Source organism: Brassica rapa, chromosome A05 (assembly GCF_000309985.2).
Source record: "Brassica rapa cultivar Chiifu-401-42 chromosome A05, CAAS_Brap_v3.01, whole genome shotgun sequence".
Classification (NCBI taxonomy): domain Eukaryota; kingdom Viridiplantae; phylum Streptophyta; class Magnoliopsida; order Brassicales; family Brassicaceae; genus Brassica; species Brassica rapa.
In genome coordinates, this window is record NC_024799.2 from 20,184,810 (window position 1) to 20,211,581 (window position 26,772).

At 30.5% G+C, this 26,772-nt stretch overlaps 4 protein-coding genes across 5 annotated transcripts; 2 read left to right on the plus strand and 2 right to left on the minus strand.

The window, feature by feature from the left end:
* The first annotated feature begins 19 nt into the window (after nt 1-19).
* LOC103869324 (ribonuclease 3-like protein 2) lies at nt 20-5,596 on the plus strand. The gene is made up of 4 exons (XM_009147385.3): nt 20-4,123; nt 4,235-4,387; nt 4,603-4,967; nt 5,122-5,596. Exons 1-4 carry the CDS (start codon nt 3,695-3,697, stop codon nt 5,300-5,302), a joined length of 1,128 nt encoding a protein of 375 aa, XP_009145633.1. The 5' UTR covers nt 20-3,694; the 3' UTR covers nt 5,303-5,596.
* On the minus strand, nt 5,372-14,236 carry LOC103869326. The gene is made up of 6 exons (XM_033291352.1): nt 14,227-14,236; nt 11,431-12,609; nt 10,795-11,347; nt 9,658-10,313; nt 8,534-9,586; nt 5,372-8,431 (listed from the first exon to the last, which is right to left on the minus strand). The coding sequence occupies exons 2-6, from the start codon at nt 12,299-12,301 to the stop codon at nt 7,848-7,850; spliced, it is 3,717 nt and encodes a 1,238-aa protein (XP_033147243.1). The 5' UTR covers nt 12,302-12,609; nt 14,227-14,236; the 3' UTR covers nt 5,372-7,847.
* A 4,125-nt stretch (nt 14,237-18,361) lies between these two features.
* Nucleotides 18,362-21,788, minus strand: LOC103869327. Of its 2 annotated transcripts, XR_004458295.1 has the most exons (9): nt 21,021-21,788; nt 20,676-20,943; nt 20,454-20,550; nt 20,247-20,371; nt 20,049-20,133; nt 19,814-19,940; nt 19,499-19,683; nt 18,998-19,396; nt 18,362-18,927 (listed from the first exon to the last, which is right to left on the minus strand). XR_004458295.1 is itself a non-coding variant. In XM_033291923.1 (8 exons), the coding sequence occupies exons 1-8, from the start codon at nt 21,177-21,179 to the stop codon at nt 19,264-19,266; spliced, it is 1,179 nt and encodes a 392-aa protein (XP_033147814.1). In that variant the 5' UTR covers nt 21,180-21,788; the 3' UTR covers nt 18,364-19,263. The 2 variants fall into 2 exon arrangements, 1 of the variants encoding a protein (XP_033147814.1); XM_033291923.1 differs by having other exon boundaries at nt 18,364-19,396.
* Nucleotides 21,789-24,438: 2,650 nt separating this feature from the next.
* On the plus strand, nt 24,439-26,493 carry LOC103869328 (NEP1-interacting protein-like 2). Its single transcript, XM_009147388.3, has 5 exons — nt 24,439-24,656; nt 25,445-25,599; nt 25,694-25,780; nt 25,985-26,146; nt 26,251-26,493. The coding sequence occupies exons 1-5, from the start codon at nt 24,521-24,523 to the stop codon at nt 26,374-26,376; spliced, it is 666 nt and encodes a 221-aa protein (XP_009145636.1). The 5' UTR covers nt 24,439-24,520; the 3' UTR covers nt 26,377-26,493.
* The last annotated feature ends 279 nt before the right edge of the window (nt 26,494-26,772 follow it).

Here is a 26,772-nt window from a genome sequence, read left to right on the forward strand (position 1 = left end):
TTCTAACTAAGTTTTATTGTTTTTTATACTATTATATATGAGCTTTTTATTTAAGATGAGTCAATTCATACTCTCTTTTAACATTGATATTGGGCTATTGCATTTACTGGGCTAATTATTAGTAAACCCATATCATCATCGTTGTTTCTTCAGATACCCTCGATAATTTCTTAGACGTTATTGAAACGTCTATATTCAATCTATCTAATAAAGCTTCATAATTATGAAGCCAAACATTTAAGTCCTACTATTTATCATTTAATTATCCAACCCAACTAACTTTTCAATTTTTAGAACTGTACCTATAAATACGGATATCCAATTCCATGATTATCACCATTTCATAATGTTCTTCACTTTTTGTTTCTCTGAATTTCTGTTTACAGCAATGAAATCCTTTCAATTCCTACTCTCTCAATTGAAAGATGGTTGTTGTTATCAAAACGTAGTGACCCTTCTTCTTCTGGAGGCGTGTAACATTAAAAAATGCGGTGAACTCATCAGCCTCGAAATAGCGATTTGAGATGATCTAGGATACACCGTCATGGTCGATTTCTCTAATAAAGTGTTTGGTTGAGTTGGTGATGAAACCATTGCCATTTTAAACAACCATCACATCATTTAAACATCATTGAGGATGTCTTTGTTATCTTTGGGCAGGGACAAGAGAGGAGATGGATAGATCTGATGGCCGTGGTTGCAGAGATCCTAGGCGGCTAGGGCAATGCATGGAAAGAGAGGTGTTAACCAGTGGATCATTGCAAAAAAACGAAAAATTAGGATTTGTTCAATGCATGCATCGAAAATGAAGTGGATTTTGCAGTTTTAGAGGGTACCGACTATGAGGTTAGTCTCTCCAAGAAGAGACCGGCAACGGAAAGTTGATTACATGGTGTTATGTGCAGAGAAAGTTAAAAGACTGAGAGACTAAATATGATTGTATTCGATTGGATATCATGTTAGCTTTATTTTGATGTTCTTTAAAATTTTAGAAAAGGCTCTGATTAAAAACTTAAACAAAACAACTAATGGATCACTTATGTCACCAATGAATTTTATATTGTGTAAGTTTTGCGATTGTCTTAAACCCATTCTCCCATTTACTTCTATTTATATGTAATACACTGTATTATGTTTGGACATTAAGATTTTATGACTAGATTCAGGAAATCAGATTTAAAAATAAATAAAATATCTTTATATTTCCAAATTTACGGACAACTTGAAAATGTAATAAATAGGTCTACAATTAAAAATATTCATACAAAAAGAAAAACAGTCTCTCTTTATATGAAGCCATGAAACCACAACATCAATTAAAACAACATAAATTGACACATTATTATCACAATCCTTTAGATTTTATGAATTTCTTCATATCTCATACTCCTATAAAAAGTATTTACACAATATCAAATAGTCTGTAAATTTTTTTTATAAACAATTGAACATTTTCATCTTAAATCAATTGTAATTTTAAAAGTAGAAATAAATTGTCTCAACATGGTTTCTAACAAATAGTAAAATTAATTAATTAGGTTATATAAATATATTTATTTTAATAATTTTATGACTTAAATTTAATTTTAAACAAAAAGAAAAATAAGATAATCAGTATCATGTATGTCACATATTTTAATATTTCATTTTAATAATTTATATATATATATACACACATGTTATATATCATCTAAATGTAAATTAATTGACTTGAAATTAATATTAAATTTATTTATCATCTTTTGTAATTTAGACGCATTGAATCAATTGAAAAGATTACAAAAAGATATTTACTGTTTCCAATGAAAAATATAAAAAAATAACATAGTTTATTTTAAATAAATGTAGTTATACTAATATAATTATAATAATATTTTCAGTTTTCAATTGAAAAGAAATAATTTGATGACTAATGTTATTTAGTCGAAATTTATAGTATAATAAGTTTAACATTTTATATATATATATAAGAAACTACTTTGTAATAAAACCATAATAACTAATAAATAAAAAATATTTAAATTTAACGATAAGTTATAGTAGATTCTTAATATATATAATTAAAAAGTTGATATAAGAAAACAAATGTTAAAATTCACATTTTGAAAATTAATCATCACCTTTATCTTTAAAACCTTAATTATTTATTCAGATAACGTATTATACTTGGTATTAAATTAATATTTTATATAAAATTCAAACGTACTCTAATTGATAACAATCAGCATTATGTTATCATATTGCAGACATAACTAAAAATAATTTTTGATATAGACCCATAGTAAATTTGCTATTTTTGTGTCGAGTAAATGAGTGATGGAAAGTGGGTTAAACCCATCTTACCCGACCCGTCCCGATGAGGTTGAATCAGTTTTCAATTTTATATTTTAAAATTTTGATCGCCTAACCTGTATGGAGAAAATATTACACCGTACTTGCATCTCTTAATTTCGCGGATGATCTAGATAACAATTTACATATTATACAAAACAAATACAAATCATTCCGAACTACGCGGACCAACCCTAGTAATTATATGTAAAACTCATCCAAAATAACTAACAAACTATCTAGATTTAATTATATAATCTACTTTATTAAAACAGAAGTACACATAAAAAATACCCTTTATAGTTGCACAATATTTACAATCCAATACCACTAAGAATTTAATTAACCCATCGTTAAAAAATACTTGTTTTTTCAGGTATTAAATGTTTTCCTAAAATGATCAATTGTACCTAAAACGACGTTAACTTCTCCACGTAGAAAATTATTTTCTTTATTGCCAAATAATTTCTCTTTCTACTATCAATAATAAAGCATAGTTTATATGTCGATAATACTTTCTTTTACTTTATTTAACCTGAACCAAAGAAAAATTATGTAAATTTTATAAATAGTTTAACACGTTGGAAAATATGAGCTCATGCTTAGATCGATTTCAATAAGGTCTTACTTCTATATCTCAAAGTGAAAAACTTATTATATGCTAATTCATATGTACAATTCATTGCTTTTCTATATAAATTCACCTCCCAAAATATTATACTTTTAATTTATTTGTGTGCAAATTTGGAAGATCACAACTCAATTACACCTACAATCACAGATTCTAAGTAATCACAAAATCTTAGCCTTTATCGATTTCAAACAGAAGTACATACAAAATGTTAATTGGATCCCAAAGTCAAGCATAAGAAAGCTAGCAAATCTTAGCATTTCCTATCTCTTTGGTTCAAATCAAAACATACCATAAACAATATCATTTTTTTTTCTTTTTTCAATTTTGTATTATCCGTTTGCTTTTTATTTATTTATATATAAATTCATAATTATTAGGGAAATTATGTTACAGCATATTTGTATTACATTATGAAAACAAATATAAAAAAACATCTGCGGGACCGCGCATCCAGCTCTAGTTGAACACTTCAACTTGTTTGAATTTCAGTCAGAAAAAGGAGTTTCTAGTTCAGTTACCAAGACCGATTTTGAAAACATTGACGAAGGCCGAGTCAAATTTAATATCTTTTTATTGTTTTGTTTAATGTTTTTCTGTTAATCAATAAAAAGTCAAAGAGAGTCAAAACTCAAAAGTAATGAAATTGGGAAATAAACTTTTAAATATAGAGAAAACGAAAGAACTCTCGTCACGTTGGACTTCGCTTAAAGATTCTCTCTCTCTCTCTCCATGGATCGCTTCTTCTCGCCGGACTTCAACTCTCCGACGATCACTCCCTCTAACCTATCCAATTCCTTTCCTTCAGTCAATTCTCAGGCGATCACCCGCCCTCCTATATCGCCGGAGAAGATGGAATCTCTGCAAGCCGTGGAGAAGATCGTCAACTACAGTTTCGCCAACAAGAGCCTTCTCGAGGAAGCGCTTACGCACACATCTTGCGTCGACTTTCCTTCGTACGAAAGGCTTGAGTTCGTAGGAGACAGCGCCGTAGGTCTTGCCCTGACGAACTACTTGTACCTCACTTACCCTAACGCCGAACCGCACGAGCTGTCTCAGTTGAGAGCTGCTAATGTTAGCACCGAGAAATTCGCCCGTGTCGCACTCAAACACGGTCTCTACCGCTTTCTTCGTCGCAATGCTCCTTCTTTAGATGAAAAGGTAACCAAATCTTGTTCGGTTTTTGAATCTGGACTTTGGTCGGAACAGAGTGATTCTTTGGTCGGAACGTGACATCATCAAGTTTTTGTACTTTTGGTGTCGTTTTGATAGGTTACAGAGTTCTCAGAGGCGGTGTGCAAAGAAGATGACTCAGTTTATTATGGTGGATTAGTGAAAGCTCCCAAAGTTCTCGCTGACCTCCTAGAGTCTGTAGCCGGAGCTGTTTACATAGATGTCAACTTTGATCTCCAAAGATTCTGGGTGGTCTGTGTCTTGTCTCTCTTTCTATCATGCTTAAAATTCTCAAATAATTGCTAGGCCATATAGTTAGGCGCTTTATATGAGATTATTGATTAGGCGGAGGCCTACACCAATTTTTATTGTTCTAGAAAAATTGTTTTGTTTAAACTCCGCTTAAACCGATTTTTAGAACACATTGCTTGCTTAATGTAAAGGCTTACCTAATTTTCGATTTGCAGATCTTCAGGGGTCTTTTGGAACCTATATTTACACTGGATGATCTCCAGCAGCAACCTCAGCCTATTAGTATGCTTTTCCAGTTATGTCATAAACACAACAAGAGACTCGCCATCAGGTATCTGAAAGAGGGCAAAAGAATTATCGCTGGTGTATATCTCGATGACCAGTTGTTTGCTTCTGGGAGTGCTGAGAACAAAGATACCGCCAAGCTGTTAGCTGCTAAGGAAGCACTAGGGAAGTTTTCAGAATGTACGCCTATTGCAATGGTTATTGATGAGGGCAGTGTAGAGGTTGAAGTTGAAGATGCCAAGAGGAAGTTGTATGAGATTTGCTCCAAGAAAAAGTGGCCTAAACCAATTTACAGGTATAATCTTATCATGATCCAAAGTCTAATATTGATTCGAATCTTTCAATAGTTCTAGAGTGTTATATATTTGGGAAGCAGAACAGGTTTGCTAGTTAATAAGAGTTTGCTTTGCTTAAACCATTTAGTTACTGTGGCTGACTTTTGTTCTCAGTGTTGAGGAAGAAAGAGGGTCGGCAAATGAGAAGAGATTTGTGTGTTCAGCTAGAATAAAGATCCCTAGTGAAGAGAGTCCGTTATATATGAAGGGGGATGAGGAATCCAAGAAAAAAAAAGCTGAAAACTCCTCAGCTTACCACATGATAATAGCTCTAAGGAAATCTAATTATCTCTAGTGGGTTCTTGAATGATGTTGTTGTTAAGTTACAAAAGTGACTCATTCAGGAAAAAAATACCTGTCTGTGTGTGTTGTGGAGAAGAAGAGAACTCTTGTCTTGTGTCAGGCAAATGTCTGTATGTGTTGTAGTAGTCGGTATTAGTTTGGTTTTTGTTACTGTATGGGGTTTTTTAGTTTACACAAGTAATTGATGGGAATGTCCTCCTCCTCTAAGTGTTGTCGTCCGAGGATTGGAGTTTTGTTTGTGTTTCAAATCTTCCTTAAAGGTTAATAATCACTGTTACAACCGTAATCTTATAAGAAGAATGCAACCTTTCTCTCTTTATAACACAGAACACAAGAAAGTACAAAAGACGAGCAATCAAAGTTTTGAGTATCGTCCTGTTCTTATCCACTGTTTCTCCTGAATAAATATCAATATAGCTCCTGATTTTCTGGATTGGATACAAACCGTCCTGGTTTTACAAGAAAAAAACAAGCAAAAAAGATTTGAACCACACTGAGCAATGTTCCCATCAACATCAGCTTGGTTCAATCACAATCATGGTTATATGAGTTCTTACTTTTTACTTACTTGGAATTCATTTTTCAACCAACTTACATCATCCATGAGCTACTTTACTTCTGCTTCTGTAAATTTAGATCCCAATTTAGCTAAACCTTCTTTCAGTTCTTCATATGTGATTGTTCCACTGTTATCTGTGTCTATGTTAGCAAACATTGCCTTCAATCCTGGATCTCTACCGTGTTAATATTCTCCGTAATGATCTATTCAGACTCTGATATTTAGCACAAACGAAAAGGACAAAGACACACACATTTCATATTTCCAGTGTCTTGGAAGTCATTCTCACCTTTAGAGCAAGTTTCTTTAACTTATTCATCGCTCTTCTCCAAGCCATGGATGCTCTGTACAAAACAATCAAGCTTCAAGCAAGTCTCATGATCAAGAAAGAACAGATAATGGAAAGTAACCTAACAATAATGTACCAACCTAAAAAAAAAACCTAACAATAATGTTTCACGATTATATATCCTTCACAGGGTTACTTACGAAGAACTGCAGCAGAAATCCGCATTTTTTAGATCAGCAGTCAACATTCTAGGCAACAAATCTTTGGCACTATTGGAGATTGACGGCCAAGGCTGGCCTTCCACTAAAGCATCAAATATTCCTTTCTTGGTTTCTGTATATTTACATATCAGCTGTTTTATGCAATCAATAGGGAACGCACAAGAGACAGATAGAGAGATAGAATATCCTATTACCTTCCCAAAATGGGGGCAAGCCATGTATAATATGATTCCACCACTCCATATCTCAACTTCTATCTCGTATCTACGACGTAAGACTTCAGGAGCAACATAGTATGCTGCATCCTCAGTGTCGCGTGGGCGGTGATGGAGCCTGCTGTACCGCCTACGCTTGACCGTAACTTGTGCTTCTGTGTAAGCAGCGTCGTTACGGGCCTGAACTTTTGTCTCTCAGTCGAGATAGCTAGGATTTGTTGGTCGACGTCCTCCTCCAGCGTAGCTCCGGGGCGTAAGCCAGGCGCTTCCGTCGATGCCTGCTCGGAGCCACTTCGGTGAGTTCTCGACTAAACTTCTCCCAGCTATTCTCTTGCTTCTTCTGATTTGTTCAGATACTGCAAGAAGGCTGCGATAAGGGTGACTACATTGTTGTCTTCTTGATCTTACTGCATATTGATTTCAAGCTTGCTCTTGTTAGTTGTTTGGAATCAATCCTTGTGTATCCTAGGGGTTTTTTAATTTTTTTTTGCGGTCTCTAGGATCAAATCAGCTGTTAAGCAGATTGTGGTTTCAATTAATTTTGTAACCAAAACTTCATTTTCATTAATGATATTTACCATTTAGCAAAAAAAAAAAAAAAAAAAAACATAGTATGCACTCCCAACTATATCTCTATATACTTTTCCTGTAGATAATAACACGAAGAAACAACCAAATGATGACATCAAACTTTATCAGACAATTACTTATATACTAGGTGTACAGCCCGCGTGGACGCGGGCAAAATGATTTTTGAAAATATTAAACAATTAATATGCATCATAATAATGTCTCAGAATGTAATCTTATTAAGCTGGATTTGTCTTGGGTAAACAGAAAAGTAAAAAGTACATCAAGTTGAACAATGGAGATCGTGTAACAGGCTAACAGCCATTGTGAAGGTTCGTACCCTAATTACAAAATAAGGAAATTTGTCTTTTGGTTAAAGAATGTCTTATGGTCCTAACTTGAGGCTCGCTTGTAACTAAATACAGATAAAGACAGAGAGTGGAGCCAAGGTGAGGGCAAACAAAGTAGGTGCAATATACAAGAAGTGGAAAGATAACACGCACAAGAAAGCGTCAGCCGAGAGGACGGTGATGGAGATGATACACCAAACATGTCAGGTAGAGGTGGGCGAAGCAGGAAGATATGGTCAGCATCAGTATTAAATAAATATCATAAGTAACTGTTAACATATGTATATATTAAACATAATAAAAAAAACTTACTTGGCAACCACATTGAAACACCTATGTAGCGTAAATGTTTTGGAAAACTTCTTTATATACTACATTCATTGTGCTTTTTTGGGGATTTCCTTTCTCATCAGTTATCAAGATCTTCAATCCTGTCCTCGACGTTACTCTGGATACAGCAACATACAATTGCCCATGGGAAAACACAGGTCTCGGCAAATATAATCCAACTTTTTGTAACGTCTGACCTTGACTTTTATTAATAGTCATTGCAAAAGCAAGAGCAACAGGAAATTGTCTCCGTCTCATCCTAAATGGAAATCTTGCTTCTGGTGGAGAAACAAACATTCTTGGGAGCAAAACGTTTTGGCCAACTTTGTCACCGGTTATAAACTTGGCTTGAATGACGTGATTTGCTAATTGTGTTACAAGTAACCTTGTACCATTGCATAGTCCACCTTTAGGGTCAATATTCCTAAGCAGCATAATAGGTGCACCGATTTTTAACTTTAGATCATGATTTGGTAATCCAGAGATCTTAATGCTGTTTAGATATTCTTGAGTGTACACCATATCATCTATTTTACTTGTATCAGAAGTATCTATACTATCTGAACTGAGATACGAACGCTCCTCACCTATTCAAATATTCAAGAGAAAATAATCTACATTAATGATTTGAGATGAAACCAAATACTTCTTCTAAAACACACAAAATAAACATCAGACAAAAGATTTACCTTTTATTTGAGATAGCATATATTCATTGATCTTGTCGACATCTTCATTCCGTGGACTCAATATAGCCCTTTCTTGATAAAATTTGGGGTTACGCTCTCTTGTATAAGAATTTCCATATACCTCTTTCACAATCTCCCGTATGGGATCTTCGCATTCTGATACTAATAGATCTTCAGGAATATCAATCTCTATCTCACCATTATTAGGCTCATTAATCTTCCCATCTCCTATATCCAGTATCCAATTTGAAAACATTGCAAGTTCATTATTATCTCCGCCTAGAAGGCGCATATTCTTTGTGAGTTCCCTAACTTTGCAACTTGACCACAGATATGATGAGTTCAAAGCTGACAACACAGTTTCCACTCTATTGCCTCCAACTATGACTGGTAAGATCTGCCGAAAATCTCCACCAAAAACGATTACCTTACCACCAAAAACCTTGTCACATTTGAGTATATCTCTCATAGTTCTATCTAAAGTTTCAAAGCAGTGTTTACTCATCATTGGAGCTTCGTCCCATATAATGAGTTCAGCCTCTTTAATCAAATCTGCTTGATGTGAACCCGCACTTATCGAGCATGTTGAAAACTCATTGACGGCAATAGGAATCCCAAACCTAGAGTGAGCTGTTCTTCCCCCTTGCAACAAAAGAGCAGCTATACCACTTGATGCAACATTTAAGACTATTTTCCCTCTTGATCGAAGAGCAGAGCCTAAAACCCTCCATAAAAATGTTTTTCCTGTCCCACCATAACCGTAAACGAAAAACATACCTCCATGTTTATGATTTACTGCATGTAGTATTTCATCATAAATAAGCTTTTGCTCATCTGTTATCGTTGCTAGTAACTTTTCATGTTCACCTTTTAACTCTTCCCGATTGTAACACTTCTCATCCATAATGAGATGGTTAATATTTTTATCCATAACCAAGTCTTCAGCAAGAGGCATCCCATTAAAATTAGCCAACGAACTTCCGTTCCTACGCAAATATTTTTCTATTTTTGCTAATCCCAAGCTTTTTAAGTCTTCGTCTGTAATATAGACACCTAAAGACAAAAAGGGTTAAATACCACACACGTAATCTAAAGTATAATTAACAAAGAAGAACATAACTTACTTTGGTTATTATTTTCCTTTCTTAATTTGTATAATATATCTTCTGTCAAGATTCTCCATGTTGCGTCCCAAACTTTAACAGGCATAGCCATACTATTAGAAAATAACATTATAGCAAATAGCTTTCTTAAAAAGTTCCCTGTTCCCCAGAAACTGGCTTCGTTAATTGCTTCGATATACTCTTTATCATCATCCAATAATCCCAATGCATAACATGCATCCTTATACGTCTTATAAACAATACCTTTGACTGTACGTATCTCTTCATAACTCCTTGGGCCTTTAACTATGTTGAGCAAAACTCTTAGATAGTATGAGTTAACATATTTAGGTGGAACATATGTAATCCTTCCTATTGCAAAACCTTTGTCACGTGGCTTCCACTCTCTCGTCTTTTGTACCCAAACAAACCTTGTGGGGAATTCCGCATACGTTAGACCTCTTGCTTCCGGATATTTACAGTTCGCCTCCATCCATGCTAGAAACTTTGACCGCAATACCGCCGAACGATTTAAAACATCATCAATAGGGTCATCTTCATTATAAATTGCCATTTGCTGATTAGGTAAATGGAAGGAAAGCTTAACTACTGTGGTTGTTCGGAAATGCGTTGGAAAAGCTAGTATTCTCCAAGTTGCTTCACACGCTGAAATATACCTGCATCATCAAATAAAAGCAATCTGTCAACACTATTTTGAATTTAGTTTTTTTATTTAATTGGAGTTGTTAATATATTTTTTTCTTTTTAGTAAGGAACTGGTCGTTTTAGAAACATTCCTATTCCCACTATTAATTATGTACCCAACGCTAAAGTGTATTTCAATAAAGTATAAAACCATATGTTTGACTTGATAGAATATTCCTAACTTGATTTTAAATTACACAAGTATATTCTCTAAAGTTTTGTCTCATCTTAGTTTTTAAATTAATCAAAATAGAACTAAAATCAATATTTCATGTTGTAACACTATTAAATCAAGAGAATAGACAGTAGTTGATTTGGCTAAACTATGCCCAGGTTTCATCCCCTCCCGGAGTCCTAATTTTCTCTTTTCTACTTAAAAAAAAAAAAAACTATGGACTCAAGAGAAAAAGCATCAGAAAGAGACAAAACAGTTTGTATATTATTAGCACATACCTGCAACTAAGGAACTTCTGTATCTCATCGTCGATAGTATCATCTGTATCATCCCCTTGGACCGAAGCTCTAACATAATCTGGACCCTTTGTAATGTACTTAAAAAGATACTTGATTGATCTCGTTTGGTTGCACCATTCAATGTTAATGTGAGCACGATAACGTTTCAAGAGAGTAGCGTTATAAGGAACTACATATCTGTTGTCACAGTCAAAATCTTTTTTCTTGATAAACCTCTCATCAGAACGTCGTCTATATATAGGAAATCCAGCATCATCAATTTTTGTTATCGTGCTATAAGGCTTCGGAAAAAATTTTGTACACTTCCCATTATGCATGCATACGTTTTTTTTGTTAACCTCACCACATGGACCATGTATCATTAAATCTCCAACTATCTCGTATAAATGAGGCTCTAAATCTCTATCTGGAATTTCAGCAGATATGAATTTATCTATATCATCACCTGTGGGTAACTTAGAATCTGGATGGAGAAAAAGTACCATATGAGCATGAGGTAATCCTCTCTTTTGAAACTCTATGGTATACATTGCTGCAAAGATTAAAATTAAAATTAATGGATTATACATGAAATTATCTATTTTAACAGATAATAACAAAATTTTAGAAGTGTACCTGAATTAACTCGACCCAAAACTTTATCCTTTGTTAGATATTCCACAAGGTTATCAAGCTTCATTTTAAAGACTCTGCAACAAATATCTGGACGATCCTCGGTCTTTAAATCATGTTTTTGTAAATATCTAGTAATCTCTGGCCATTTAGGATTACAGGTTATTGTAATGAAGAAGTCAGGATAACCGTAGTACTTGCACGTCGCCATAGCATCTAAATAATGCTGCATCATATATCTCTTCCCTCCGGTGAAAGAAGAAGGAATAAAAATCCTTTTACCTTGTTCTGAGAGGTCGTCTTCACCTCTATCAGCTGATGCCGCAATTTTATCATAATACTCTGCTCGTAGATTCTTCTGATTAAGAAAGATGTAACGGAGTCTGTTAGACTCAATCATAGTGTATGCATCCACCAAAAACTGTTGGAATAATCTCCCAGACATCAGGATTATAGGTGATTCACCATATCTTTCTTGTATACGAAAAGCAAAAAACTCTCGCATTGTTACTGTTTTTCTTTTTCTTCCAGCCGTATCAACAAACCCAATATCAATTCCTAGTCTGAAACCATCTTCTCCATAGGGGAAAATCAATGGGTATTGTAATGGCAAGTAAGCTGGATGCAACTCACTTATCCGTTGTAGCTTTCCTGTAGTACTTTCAATCACAATATCCCTTTTTTCAAATGCCATGCTAAAATCTCCAGGTATCAAAGCCGCAACATCTTTTTCAGTTGGAAGATTATGAGTTCTTCCATCAGTAGTTCTCTCACTTGCAAGTACCAGCCGCAGATTATTATTATAGCCGCTGTTGGAAAATCTGTCTCGAGCTGTTCTAAATGCTTTAACATGAGGATTGTGTGTATCCAACATTTTCTTAATGGCTTCAACAATATCCAGCCTTATTTGCGATGTAGGTCCAGTTTTCCTTGTCAAACAAACAAAAAAAAAACTGTTAGTAATGCATATTATTTGGTAAATTTGCTTTTATTCCAAAAAGAAAACTTCTTACCCATAGGCAGCAACTCTATTGGCAATTTCATTAACCGGGTCGTGAATGTAGAGTTGTAGAAAAGCTGGATTTTTATCAGGAGCTGGTAATATACCACCTATTAAATGGTAATTCTCTCCACACAGTTGAAAAACATAAGGGCCCGAGCCATTGTTAATAGCATGATTTACTTGTCCTCCAAGCGAAGTGAATGAAAACATCATATTATATGCTCTTATAAGTTCTCGAAAATGACTCCTCGTTTCATTTTTATTGTAAAGCAAGCTCAACAAAGTCTTTGGAGGTGCTTTGAGTATTGGGAGATTGACTTTCCCTTTATGGCAACACATTGTGAATATTGGGTTGACGCCTACAAGTCGTTTGGAAATTCGCTCACCAAACCACATATACGCTTGACAATAACCACAAACATAGGAAGGATCTCCATCATCATAATATCCTGAAAATGCAGAACTATAATAAGTCTTTGGTAAATCTTATTATACCATGTTTTTGAGAAACGAATATGAAATTTATTAATAATTACTAACCCGTATCGGTGAGTCCTATAGCAGAGAATAAGGCATCTTTTGTGATGTTAGGTTTTTGTTTGTTTTTTTGTTTGGTAACAGTAGCTGTAACGTTGATATACATATCATCGTCATTGTCTGATTCAGAATCAGATGCCAAAAAACACACAAAATCATCTATATCTTCTGGTTTTGTTAGTAACTCTGCAAACAGAACCGTGATGAAAAAAAAATGATTAACACAATCCAATTAAAATTTGTTTTTCAGTAATAACTATGAATACAAATATTACCAGAACTTTGATTTGTTCTATTGAGTCGCTTTAATTTCAATATGTCCATTCTCTTCCTCCTTGCAGTTTTAGAACTACCTGCCTTACTTAAGCTTGATAGATCTATGAATTGGTTGTACACAGACGTTTCTTTTAAAGCAGGAGGTGCGTATTGTTGCGACTTGGACACAAAACCTAAAAGTTTAGGAACAATAACAGAGTTTATATCATTGGCTTCAAATATGTTCCTGTATATACTGGCTTCGTGCAATAAATACTCACTTCTATTTGATGGTGGTATCTTGACAGATTTAGTCTTCTTCGTTGTATCTTTCCTTGGTCTCATATCGCAAAGCTATTGATTATAACTGCACAGTTAAATAATCAAAGTGTTCAAATACCATACGAAGAATTAATAAACTAATAGTAAAACAATAGACCTGAAATCAATGAGATAAAAGGTAAAAATCTATTATATTGCAGCTGCCTGTTTGTTCGTTTGCGTAAAGATCAATAGAAAGAGATATTAAATCCAAGATACACCAGTTTTCCTTTTTTAAAATAGTTTATATTTTTTTTATTACTTTGTGTTATTATCAGTAACATTAATAAATAATTGATTACTAAACAATTTCGGAATATGAAAATATGTTTTAATTTGATATGTGGTATGTAAATATTCAGATTGTTCTGTTTGAGACGAAAATTACAACAAAATAATTGATTTAAATGCATATTTGATATTATATATTATTATTATCTAATTAAATATGTTCTTGTACAATCTTGATTCGTCTTAAGTCCTATTCAATTCTATATAAAAAAATTTGGGCTTGGCTGGGATATTCACTGGTTAGGTTCACGTTTAGTTTCCAATTTAATATTTATGTATATTTATTAGTTTTTTAGTTTATTTAGCCAAATAATCTCTACTAATAAAAGGGACCTTTTGAGGCTCCATAGAGCGTCCACATCAGCGAAAAAAAACTACTTCCGAAAAATGACACGTGGCATAAAATATAGTTTTACTAATTTTCAAAAATTATAAATAATATCTAAACATACAACATAAAAAATGGAAAAACTACATTAAACATATGTAAGATTACCATTTTTCACTTAAAAAAATGGCTTATCTCCATAATGTAACATTACCGTTTTATAAAAAAACAAAAAACATTATATATAATTTCGAAAATAATAAATATATGTAAACATGCAACATAAAAAATAGAAATACTACATTAAACATATGTAAAATTACCATTTTACATTTTTATTTTTAAAAATAATATGCAAACATACAACATAAAAAATGGAAAAACTACATTAACCATATGTAAGATTACAATTTTTCACTAAAAAAAAGACAGCTTATCTCCATAATGTAACATTACTATTTTGTAAAAAAACATTATATATACTAATAAAAGGGACCTTTTGAGGCTCCATAGAGCGTCCACATTAGCAAAAAAAAACTACTTCCGAAAAATGACATGTGGCATAAAATATAGTTTTACTAATTTTCAAAAATTATAAATAATATCTAAACATACAACATAAAAAATGGAAAAATTACATTAAACATATGTAAGATTACCATTTTTCACTTAAAAAAAACGGCTTATCTCCATAATGTAACATTACCGTTTTATAAAAAAACAAAAAACATTATATATAATTTCGAAAATAATAAATATATGTAAACATACAACATAAAAAATAGAAATACTACATTAAACATATGTAAGATTACCATTTTACATTTTTATTTTTAAAAATAATATGCAAACATATAACATAAAAAATGGAAAAACTACATTAACCATATGTAAGATTACAATTTTTCACTAAAAAAAAGACGGCTTATCTCCATAATGTAACATTACCATTTTGTAAAAAAACATTATATATAATTTTGAAAATGATAAATAATATGTAAACATATAACATAAAAAATGGAAATACTACACTAAACATATGTAAGATTACCATTTTACATTTAAAAATAACAATAATATGTAAACATACAACATAAAAAAATGGAAATCTACATTAAACATATGTAAGATTACTATTTTTCACTAAAAAAACGGTTTATCTCCATAATATAACATTACCATTTTATAAAAAAAAAGAAAAAAAAACATAAATATAACTATTTTACATTTTACATTTTTATATTGTAAAATTACCATTTTACATTTTTATTTTAAAAAATAATATGCAAACATACAACATAAAAAATGAAAAAACTACATTAACCATATGTAAGATTACAATTTTTCACTAAAAAAAAGACGGCTTATCTCCATAATGTAACATTACTATTTTGTAAAAAAAATTATATATAATTTTGAAAATGATAAATAATATGTAAACATACAACATAAAAAATGGAAATACTACACTAAACATATGTAAGATTACCATTTTACATTTAAAAATAACAATAATATGTAAACATACAACATAAAAAAATGGAAATCTACATTAAGCATATGTAAGATTATTATTTTTCACTAAAAAACGGTTTATCTCCATAATGTAACATTACCATTTTATAAAAAAATAAAAAAAAACATAAATATAACTATTTGACTATTTGTCCAAATTCTTCTATTAAACATTGTCGTTGTACATTAAAAATGGAAAAATACATTAAAACTTAAACATCTATCTTAAAATATAAAATATAGATATTAACTAAATATAAAGTATAAGAAAGAGAAATACTCAATATATAGAAAAATAAATAATAAGTATATATTATAAATATATAAATATACGAATTATATATACAATAATAAGTAAATGCACAATTTTAAAAAAATGGAAAGAATACATTAAATATTAAACACCTATCTTAAAAATGTAAAATATAGATATTAAGTAAATAGAAAGTATAAGAAAAAGAAATACACAACTTAAAAACAATGGAAAAAATATATTAAGATTTAAACATCTATCTTAAAATGTAAAATATAGATATTACGCAAATAGAAAGTATAATAAAAGGAAATACACAATTTAAGAAAATGGAAAAAGTACGTTAGTATTTAAACATCTATCTTAAAATGTAAATCTATATTAAAATATAAAATTATTAGTAAATAGAAAGTGTAAGAAATAGAAATACACAATATAAATAAAAATAATTAATAAGTAAATATATAATATAGGTAAATACCCAATTTAAAAAATGGAAAATTACATTAAGATTTAAAAATATATCTTAAAATTTAAAATATAGATATTACGTAAATAGAAAGTATAACAAATAGAAATATACAATTTAAAAAAAAATGGAAAACGTAAATTAACATTTAAACATATATCTTAAAATGTAAAATAGAGATATTAAGTAAATAAAAAGTACAGGAAATAGAAATACATATACAGGAAAATAAATAATAAGTAAATAATGTAAATATATAATATATGAATTATATATATAATAATAAGTAAATACACAATTTTTTAAGAAAATGGAAAAAGTTCATGAAACATTAAACATCTATCTTAAAATGTAAAATATATAATATAAGTAAATACACAATTAAAAAAATGGAAAAAGTACATTAAGATTTAAATATCTATTTTAAAATATAAAATATAGATATTACGTAAGTAAAAATATAAGAAATGGAAATAAACATTTTAAAAACTGAAAAAAAGTACATTAAGATTTAAACATCTATCTTAAAATGTACATCTATCTTAAAATGGTAGTAAATTATATAAAAATGGAAATATCACATTAAACAAAAAAAATGTATAGTTTTACATCAAGAAAGTTCCTATAAAACTGATTATCCCATCAACATCAACCTCACACAATCAAGGAAAACTTCAAAGCACTCGAGCAAAAAAATGGTTTCACCATCAATTCTTGCCGTCCCAAAAACCTTTAATGACCTTGAAGGAGATTTTTTATAACAACGAACTTTTTGTTAGGTGGATTCATTGTTGGAAAACCCGCAACTTCCAAAAGCCAAACTTATTAATGGGAATTGAATTGCTTTTCATAGACACAAAAGTATTCTTATAAATTTAAATTAATCTAATCCATAATTTTATTGTTAATATTCATACTAACTCTTTCATGATCAAACCATTACAGTTAATAACCATTCAAGCGTTTATCCCGAAACACTTCCTTCCTCGCCGAATCAAGTATTGGTTCATGTTGGTTTAGTATTATTTTTGGTTTATTAACCGGTTTAGGATGATCCTATTGTAAATATAATTTAAGTTGGTTTAACATATATTATGCTTAAAATAACTTAAATTAAATAATAGTAATATTATGCTTAAAATATAATTTTAGAGAGTTTTCAAATATAGTTTACAGAACATTATAGGTGATGAATTTAATTTATTAAATTTGTTCATTACTTAAAACTAAGTTTTTTTTTAAAACATACTGAGTTATAAATATCAATGATAGATTGGTAAGTATAACAAGAAGACAAAAATATAAATATTTGATTTTCAAGATAAGAAATTCAGCTTTTATCCAGTTACTCTATATATAATATCTTAATTTTTTTTTAAAAATATAAATAATTTATATATATAGATTAATCTTCCAAACTTAAACTATTATATTATATATGAATAATGTTTTTAAATAAAAATAATTTCTGATTAAAATAAATAAATAAAAACAACAAATGGTTATTTTCAAATAATGGATGTAATTTACATTATACTATCATTTAACAAGTATTAGATACGTTTTGATATATCATTATTTTCTATTTCTAGAAAACAATAATGTTAAACATCAATATCATCTAGGTTAAGTATACGAACATCACAATTCAAACATCACATTTTTACATAAACATTATAATACAATATTTTAATCAAAAAATACAATTCAAAAAAAAAATATTCAAAGAATAGTTATATACTTAATATTTGAAAATCAAAGATATTTTGCTAAAATTATACTTACCTGGCCAAGGAGATCAACCATCTTTTTACGGATCGATCGATTGTTGAGCATGTGGTCGATCCGAAAATACTCTGGAGTTTAATTAAATATCTAAAACATTTATTTCAACACTCAACAGATATTTTTGCTAAATATGATAACTAGATAGCCAACAAAATTACAAAAAATTATTTAAATAGTAAAAAATATGTTAATTTAACGTGTTAAAATTTAAAAATAAATTTAAAGTATGGCATGCATTCTTAACATTTATATAAATATATTTCATAGCCTAAATATAAATAATTTAACAACTTAAATTAAAAGAAAGTAAAAATCCCGGGCGTAGCCCGGGTTAATCCCTAGTAGTATAAACAGTATTAATACTGCATCTTCCGATATATGAAACTGTTAAATAAACTGCCCGCATTAAAATGCATGCATCTAATATAAACAAACAGTATATAATCAATGTTAACTCGACACCAACGTTAAAATGCATGCATCTCATTTAGCCAGAACACCAATGTAACACTAATATAAATAAAATAATTATTGATCTATTAAAATATCCAAAAAAAAAAAATATCCAACACGTTTTAAAGGAAATAAGTTAAAACAAAACCAATTATAGTAAGCCCCATCCCTATCTAATGCCTTCGTTTGTTTACAACACCATCGTCCATGACACCCAGCCTTTTATTATTTCCATTTTTCATAATGGAACACTGCGAAGCATCATCAGCATATGAAATAGTAGCATCCTGTAAATCAAAGTTCTTAAATAATTAGAGTAAAGCAATAAACAGACTTATAATAAGAATTTGAATATACCTTTGATAAGTTCTGAGTCAAAAACTGTTCAATGATCACTTCATCATCTGTGACTATGTCAACTATAAAAGTTGACTTCCTACTCTTCAAATTTTTGGACGTAACACCCATCTTGAAAAGCAATGTTTTGCCTATTAGATCGTTCAGAGTTCTTGGCAAAACAGAGTCATCATCCTTAGATTTTAAAAAATAATCAGAATCTATGTTGAATTTTGTTATCAGTATATATATATATATATATATTAAAAAAGACAATAACACAATCATTATACCTCAGCCACTTCCTCAGCTAATTCATCTGCTGTCTTATTAAGAAAATTAGGATAAGCTATATTGTCGAAAATAAGAAACTTAGCTTCTTCAGTGGAATCATCAGTAACCAATAGCACCAGCTTAAACCTAAATGAAAACATTCAATGATGAATACAATAAAATATAAAATATATAAAGTGAAGAATATAATTATAAAATTAAACTTAAAATGAAGATGAGTAAATTTACTTGGCTAGAACTTCAGTTACATTCCGATTACATTGTAGACAATCAAACATGACTGGGCCCTCTTCATCACCAGGGTTTTCTTCAATTGGATGAACGGTCTTTTCGCAAACAGCACACACGACATAATACCATCTTGGATTAGTTTCCACCGACTTAACAGTTGCAGTGGTGACATACTTTCCAATCTATAAACAAATATATATATACACACACACACTTCAGCTACAAAGTCTAAAGCCATGCAAAAACAATATATCCCTCTTCAATTAAAAATCATATTTTAGAACCATAGCATATTATTAAACATTTAAGTACCTCGGAAGTTCTTAATATCTCTCTTAATGTCTTCCTAGGGTTTTTAGTAAATAACTCATCATGCCAAGAAACAGTAGATCCAGATAATCCATCATCTCGTGAGAGAATAATGTCATCTTTTGGCAACCTGAGAACAATTTTTTTTTGTTAAACATGGTAATAAAACACTTTTATATTTTATATATATATATATATATATATATATATATATATATATATTTGTGTAGAAACTTACTTTGATCGAAAATCATCAAAATGAGGACCAGGAGGATCGAATATCAACTGTGTTGCATTAAACACATTCGAAATACCGTGAACTCCTTTAATAAGAAAAAAAAAGAAAAATAATTTTCAAAGTATAGCAAAATAATTGTATAGGTCTGAGTAAGTATTTTAGGAGAATAATTATTGGGGGGAAAATATTAAAAGATACCTTTGTACTCGGTCACACATGCAAAACGCACAACACAAACAACAATTGAGTTGTTATTTTCTTCAACATAGTCTATAACCTGTTTCCCATAATCACCCCAAAGAGTGCAAGTCAAATTTGAAGCACTGCAAAAGAGACAAACGGACCAAATCAATTAATAGAATGAAGACATTAATAAAAATGAAAATATGAATTCAAGGCACTTACGTTTCATCCCGAAGAATAACATTGAGTTTGTTAGTTTGTTTCCCTTTAGCATAAATTTCAGTGAGAGCACCAACATGAACAATCTGACCAACAACATCTTAACCAGAAAAGATGTATAAATTAAAAAAAAAAATTAGTTCTGCAAATAAATTTAATTACTCAAAGAAATTTAACTAAGCATCTTTGTTAAATATACACATATACTAATAAAAAGTTACTAACCAATCAAAACATCATTCTTGAAGATCCCAGAATGAATCTCTGAAAAATTCTTCAGATACTTGTTTGGCAAGTAAGAAGGAAAATCATCACAAGGAGTAATGTTTGTCGTTCGATAAAACGTCAACTTGTACGGAAAAGGATTTGTCCTATACTCTGTTGCATAATTCACAAGTGTAAAATTGCTTATAAAAAAAGCATCACCCTCAAACACTTTTCCTTCATATATTTGTATCAAATCCTCATCAATGGATGCATGTATCCTTGTTCCCTACAATTGAAAAAGTTAGATAATCTTACATTAACTAAAAATAGAAATCATCAAAAATAATATTGTAGTTTACTCACAGTTGCGTCCACAAGAACCATCTCAATGGAGACAACTTTTTTTGATCTCCATAGCTTCCACAATTTCATAACCTGCACTTTTAATTTGTAACTATTGTTCCCTGGTTTAATATCATCAATAAAGACTAAAGTAGCTGGCTTCCTTCGTAGATGAGACATGTTATTAAGATATTAGAAGTTTGATTTTGAAGCTTTTACGGACGTGTGGATTAACTTACATATATATACACATTATAGGTTAAATAGTTTGTTTTATTTAGAAAGATAAATCCAATGATAATAGGGATAATAATGACGAATTAAAGATAGAAACAAATTATGTTGAAATAAACCAAATCATATAATGAAAAGGAGACATACATCAAACGTGACATATAGATCAATAAATTAATTATATAAGAAATAGTATATATAGAAAATTCATTAAGGGTAGTATAGATATTAGCCACTCTAACTTTTAACGTGAGAGCTCGATTCCAAAAATGCGGTTAATCAGGTTCATGTTGTCTCTAGCTCTAGCCCAAAGTTCCAAGAAGGCAACAAAAAAGATTATGGGTGTGACTGAATAACACAAATAACGATAATGTTACGGATGAAAAAACATTTACGCCGGTTTCAGCTGAAGTTTTACCAATTAGGGTTTTGATTGAATGGTATGTTTAGTTCAAGTTGCATTTTTCTACAATTATTCTAATTACTATTCAAACAAAAAAAAATCTTACTCACGTTTTAGTGGGTATAACTTATTTTTTAGTCATACTCTAAATAAAACAAAATTTAATTATTTTTAGGGACAAATGAGTCACACTTTTAGACCAAAAAAAACGAGTCACCCTTTTCTCTTTCAGGCTTTGATTGAATGGTATGTTTAGCAGAACTTTTATCGGTGGAAAATTATTACTCTGAGTTACTTTATGAAGTAGCCAATCAGGTAAATTTGCCTTTTTTTATATTTACTCTAATTACTATTCAGACAAAAGAATTCTTACTCACATTGTTGCGCTAGGTTTTAGTGGGTGTAACTCTTTTTTTGCTTTTCCTCATTTTCTCACTTTTTTATTTTTTTTTTCCCATTTTCTTCTTATTTCTTTTTTTCATTTACTCTAAAAATTGCCAGCCACACTCTCAGTTTTAGAAGAGTAAAACTAATAACTAGGCATGGGCGTTCTGCGTTCGGATATTCGGGTCTGGTTCGGACATGTTCCTTTTGGATTTGGATCTTTCGGATCCTAGACATTTGGACCCAATAGTTACTTGTGAATTGTTGGTTCGGATTCGGATTCGGATCGGTTCTTTTTGAATTCGGATCGATTTGGATCGATAATTAAAATACCTATAAAATATCTGTAATTTTGGTTACATATCGAGTCTGGGTCGGATTCGAATATTTATGATGTGAAAAGGACACGAAATACTCAAAAACCCATCAAATTTAATCAAAACATGTCATATATATCTAAAATTTTACAATAACTTAAAATAAACTATTAATAATTACAAAAATTATTTTTAAACCCATCAAATTTAATCAAAACATGTCATATATATCTAAAATTTTACAATAACTTAAAATAAACTATTAATAATTACAAAAAAAAAATTAAAAAACTTAAATTTTAAATTTAAAGCTTTATATTACTTCAAAATGCTAAAAATGATAACAAAAATTGTTAGCAAAAATACATTTCAATTAAATCATAAAATAAAATCTAGAAAGTTGAACACACAAATCATATAATTTTAGATATTTATGTTTTTAAGTCGGGTATTAATCGTTTTTATCAGATCGGATCTATTCGGGTCAATTTTTTGGTTTTAGTCTTTTTGGACAGAAGAATTTTAGACCTCCAAAATATTTGTAAATTTTCAGTTCGATTTTTGTTTAGCTTGTTTCCACTTTTTTTTTATTATTATTTTGTTTATTCTACACTTTTCCTTTCATTTACTCCGAATTAATTCATCCCTTTTACTCTACTAGTTACTAAGCAAACCCATATAAAAATCAGAATGTATTATGAGAAACATGATTTGAAAACAAGTGGTGGAATTATTAATTAGTTTTGCTGTGAATTGTTCCATCGCTGGTTAGATTAAGACAAAAGTTCTGAATATATTTTTTGTTAGATATTGTGTCTGAGAAATTTTTGTGGCATTCTGACATGTACGTTGAGCTTTCAGTAGATGAAAGAAAAATAAAACTGATGTTTGGATTTGGCATATTTTGCTTACCGTTCTAAACCTCTTATTGTTTTGTACTTGTATAGTACGCAGTGGGTTACATCTTTAACTTGGTGTGTATAAGATTTTTAGTTGGTTTTAGATACATGCAATGTCATAAAAATAAACTTATATTCATAAGAGTATCAATATTCAAAATGTTTTGGAGATATATATATATGTTCTTTTACAATTTTTACTGTTGTTACATTACATTTGAAAAATAAAATAAAAATTAGTATAATAAGATTGACTAATGCCAATTTCAAAACCCATTGGTAAAAAACTTTATTTTTTCTTTTATACATGCAACAGCACTGTAAGAATTTAACAATGATTTTTTTAAAGGAGGACCCTTGATCTGATTTGGCAAATTAAAAAACAACAACTCATTTTCACATTTATCCCCTTATTATTAAAGGATAAATATTTTTAAAAACAACATTAATTTTATGTATTATTAACAAGTTTGTCATTATGTTTATGTGTCAACACCTCAAGCCTTCTCACACCACATTTTAAACAACTATTTATTTACTAGAAAAAATACAACGTATGCCATTAATCCCTATTCATTATATCATTATCATTTATTATATCATTTAAAAAATATATTAGTTTAAATGTATTCTCATATCAGATTCGTAACTATACATATAGAAACCAACTAATATATCGTGTATGAAATTTCTGATTCCTTAAATGACAATTACATATATTGTCATGTGTATAAGCTTCGTTTGCAAAATACAATATACAATAACCAACTAATATATCATGTATGAAATTTATGATTCTTTAAATGTTAATTACATACATTGTCATGTGTGTAAGCTTCGTTTGTAAAATACAATAATTTTTTTTTGTAATCAAAATATACAATAATTTTGTATGTACGAAGTTACACAAATTATATAAGTTTAATATTTTGCATTTTACTCACTATTTTCTGTAAAACAAATTTGTATTTGTATATATGTCACCCCGAGCATGCCAAGCTTATCCCATACCTTCCCATTCATTTTTCAAAAGCTGCATTAACTTCTCCATTTAATTCTCTTATTTAAACTTTAAGACTCTGTGGGCGAATTCATGCATGCACCAATAGATACGCTCTATGCAATGTAGATTATGAGTATGGGTAGGTTAGCTTCTTAAATGCAAATCCTTCTCCTTCTTCCTTTTTTAATCACTATAAATTGCTCTTCTTCTCACTATCCACTCCACTCTCACCCCATAAACTAGTTCACATAAAATAAAAATAAATAAAAAGTTAGTTCTTCATGTGCATTGCTCAGATGATTCTTCTAAAGTTCACAGACGATGTTCCCTTTTGTATTCTTAGCACGGTTTGCATCATGTTAATTAGAGCGATAAAAATAGCTTTCTTGGGGTTATTCATCCTCATTCTTGCGTCTGGTAATTTTACAAGTTATCTTAATTTGATATATTTTAATTCAGCTTATCTTCATTTTATGGTTTGTTCTGTTTTTGTTCTTCGGCATATATGCCCATTAGTTTAACATACTTATAAAGATGAAACGTAAAAATCATTTCATTAGGTACATTATAAGGTTACATCCTTTTGCTTAACTACATTATAAGATTTTTTTACTAAACTACATTATAAGATTACGTGTAAAAAAATAATATTAACAGTACTCCTGTGATAAAAGCATTAATTATTAAAGAGAGGGTTCATGGATCTTCATCTTCTCAAGCTTTCTAGAGCGTTCAATAGAAAAGCAATTTTTTTTTCTTTCCAGAAACTATCTGAAAGTCGGCATTTTTGTTTTCATTTCCGTCGCTTTAAAGTTTTCACCTAAATGACTTGTTGTCGAGGCAGACAAGCCAACCTATTTGAAATTTGATTTAATAAGATTTCAGTTGACAGAAAAACAAACAAACACCAGAATGTACAGTACAATAAGCTTATTAATTCATAGTGTACATAAGATGGTGGGGGTCCAAATTTTGTGTGATATGGCCACACCCACTATGTATTCATGCCTACCTTAATTGAATTCAATAAGTTATCTCCTCTATGGATTCCCTACATCTTAAATTATATACATTCTTTTACAAAGGACACTTTCCTTTTTAGTAGTGTATTGTTTAACATATCACATGGCATGATTTTATCCACATTCTTATGTCTAACAATTTTATAAGACCACTAATTGCCGCTATTTTTCTTTTTGATGCAGTTAGTGTTGTGGTTGCCGCCATTGCAGGAGCCACGGAAGGTCACACCACAGATATTGGATTTATTCGAGGCGGTTTGCTAGGAGTTGTAGTTGGAGTTATCACCGCGGTCCAACTCTTTGGACTGATGCTACATGGTGATCAGTCTTTGTCCAAGGTTATTGTCATTCTATATATAACCAATTAAAAGCTAATCAATCATATGCTTTGGTAACACTAGTTTGGTGACAATAATAAGAAAATCTGAGCAGGTTAGTGCTTTAATGAGGAGAATAATGAATGGGAAAGCCATCATGGGATTGGTTAGACCAGCTGTGCTCAAAGCATATCAATGGCAAGTAAGTAGTCCATTTTCTATTCTTCTAATATTTTCATCTCGTTTTAATTAACATTTTAGTTTTAATTTCGGCTGTGAAACTTGACCATGTCTAATATAATAGTTTGTACTCGTTCATTGTGTCACCATCTCAATTTATTTCCAAGAAAGTTGAGTTTTTGATATTATTTTAAACAAGATTAAAAGATCAAAACAACTATTGCAGATAATGGGAGTGGACACAAGTTATTTGGAGATATCAGACATGTACCACTATGACCAAGAACCAAAAGGGTTATCGGTGAACTCTATCAAGAACATCCCCACGTTTTACTTCAGTTGTTCAGGTGATCATCAAACAACTTCGAGTTGTTCGATTTGCTTACAGGTAATGAATTGTAACCAAAATCATTTACAAATGAGGACGTACGGTATTAAATGTAATCATAACGCCATCATCATACGTACTTATATTAATTGATTGGTGCCTAGGATTGGGAAGAAGGACAAGTGGGAAGAAAGCTAGAGAGATGTGGCCACACGTTTCATATGAAATGCATAGATGAGTGGTTCCTTAGGCAAGTCAGTTGCCCCATTTGTAGAGACCATCTTTCATAACATTTTTACATAATTAAAGATGTATTTTCCTAAGCAATTCCATGTAAAAATATGCTAAAACATTTCTCACATCATTTCTCTTGGACCTTAGTAACATGCGATACTGCTATTCCTTAATATTAATCGGGAATTTTTTAAACTAAGATCAGACAATTTAGTGGTCTATCCAACGCTATAATACCAAATGCGTTTCGTGTCAGAGTTAACATGCCAAATGAACAAAAATTCCATGTAAGATGTTATAGATAAGCTCATGGGATTGATATGGGCTTCATGGTCTAGTGGGTCCAAACTCCATAATTTAAAAATTATTATCCAGTTGTATTAATAAAAAAGCCTTTTGTATTATCCTCACTTTCTCAGTAATACGTGTACCTAACTAAGGGTAAAGTCGGA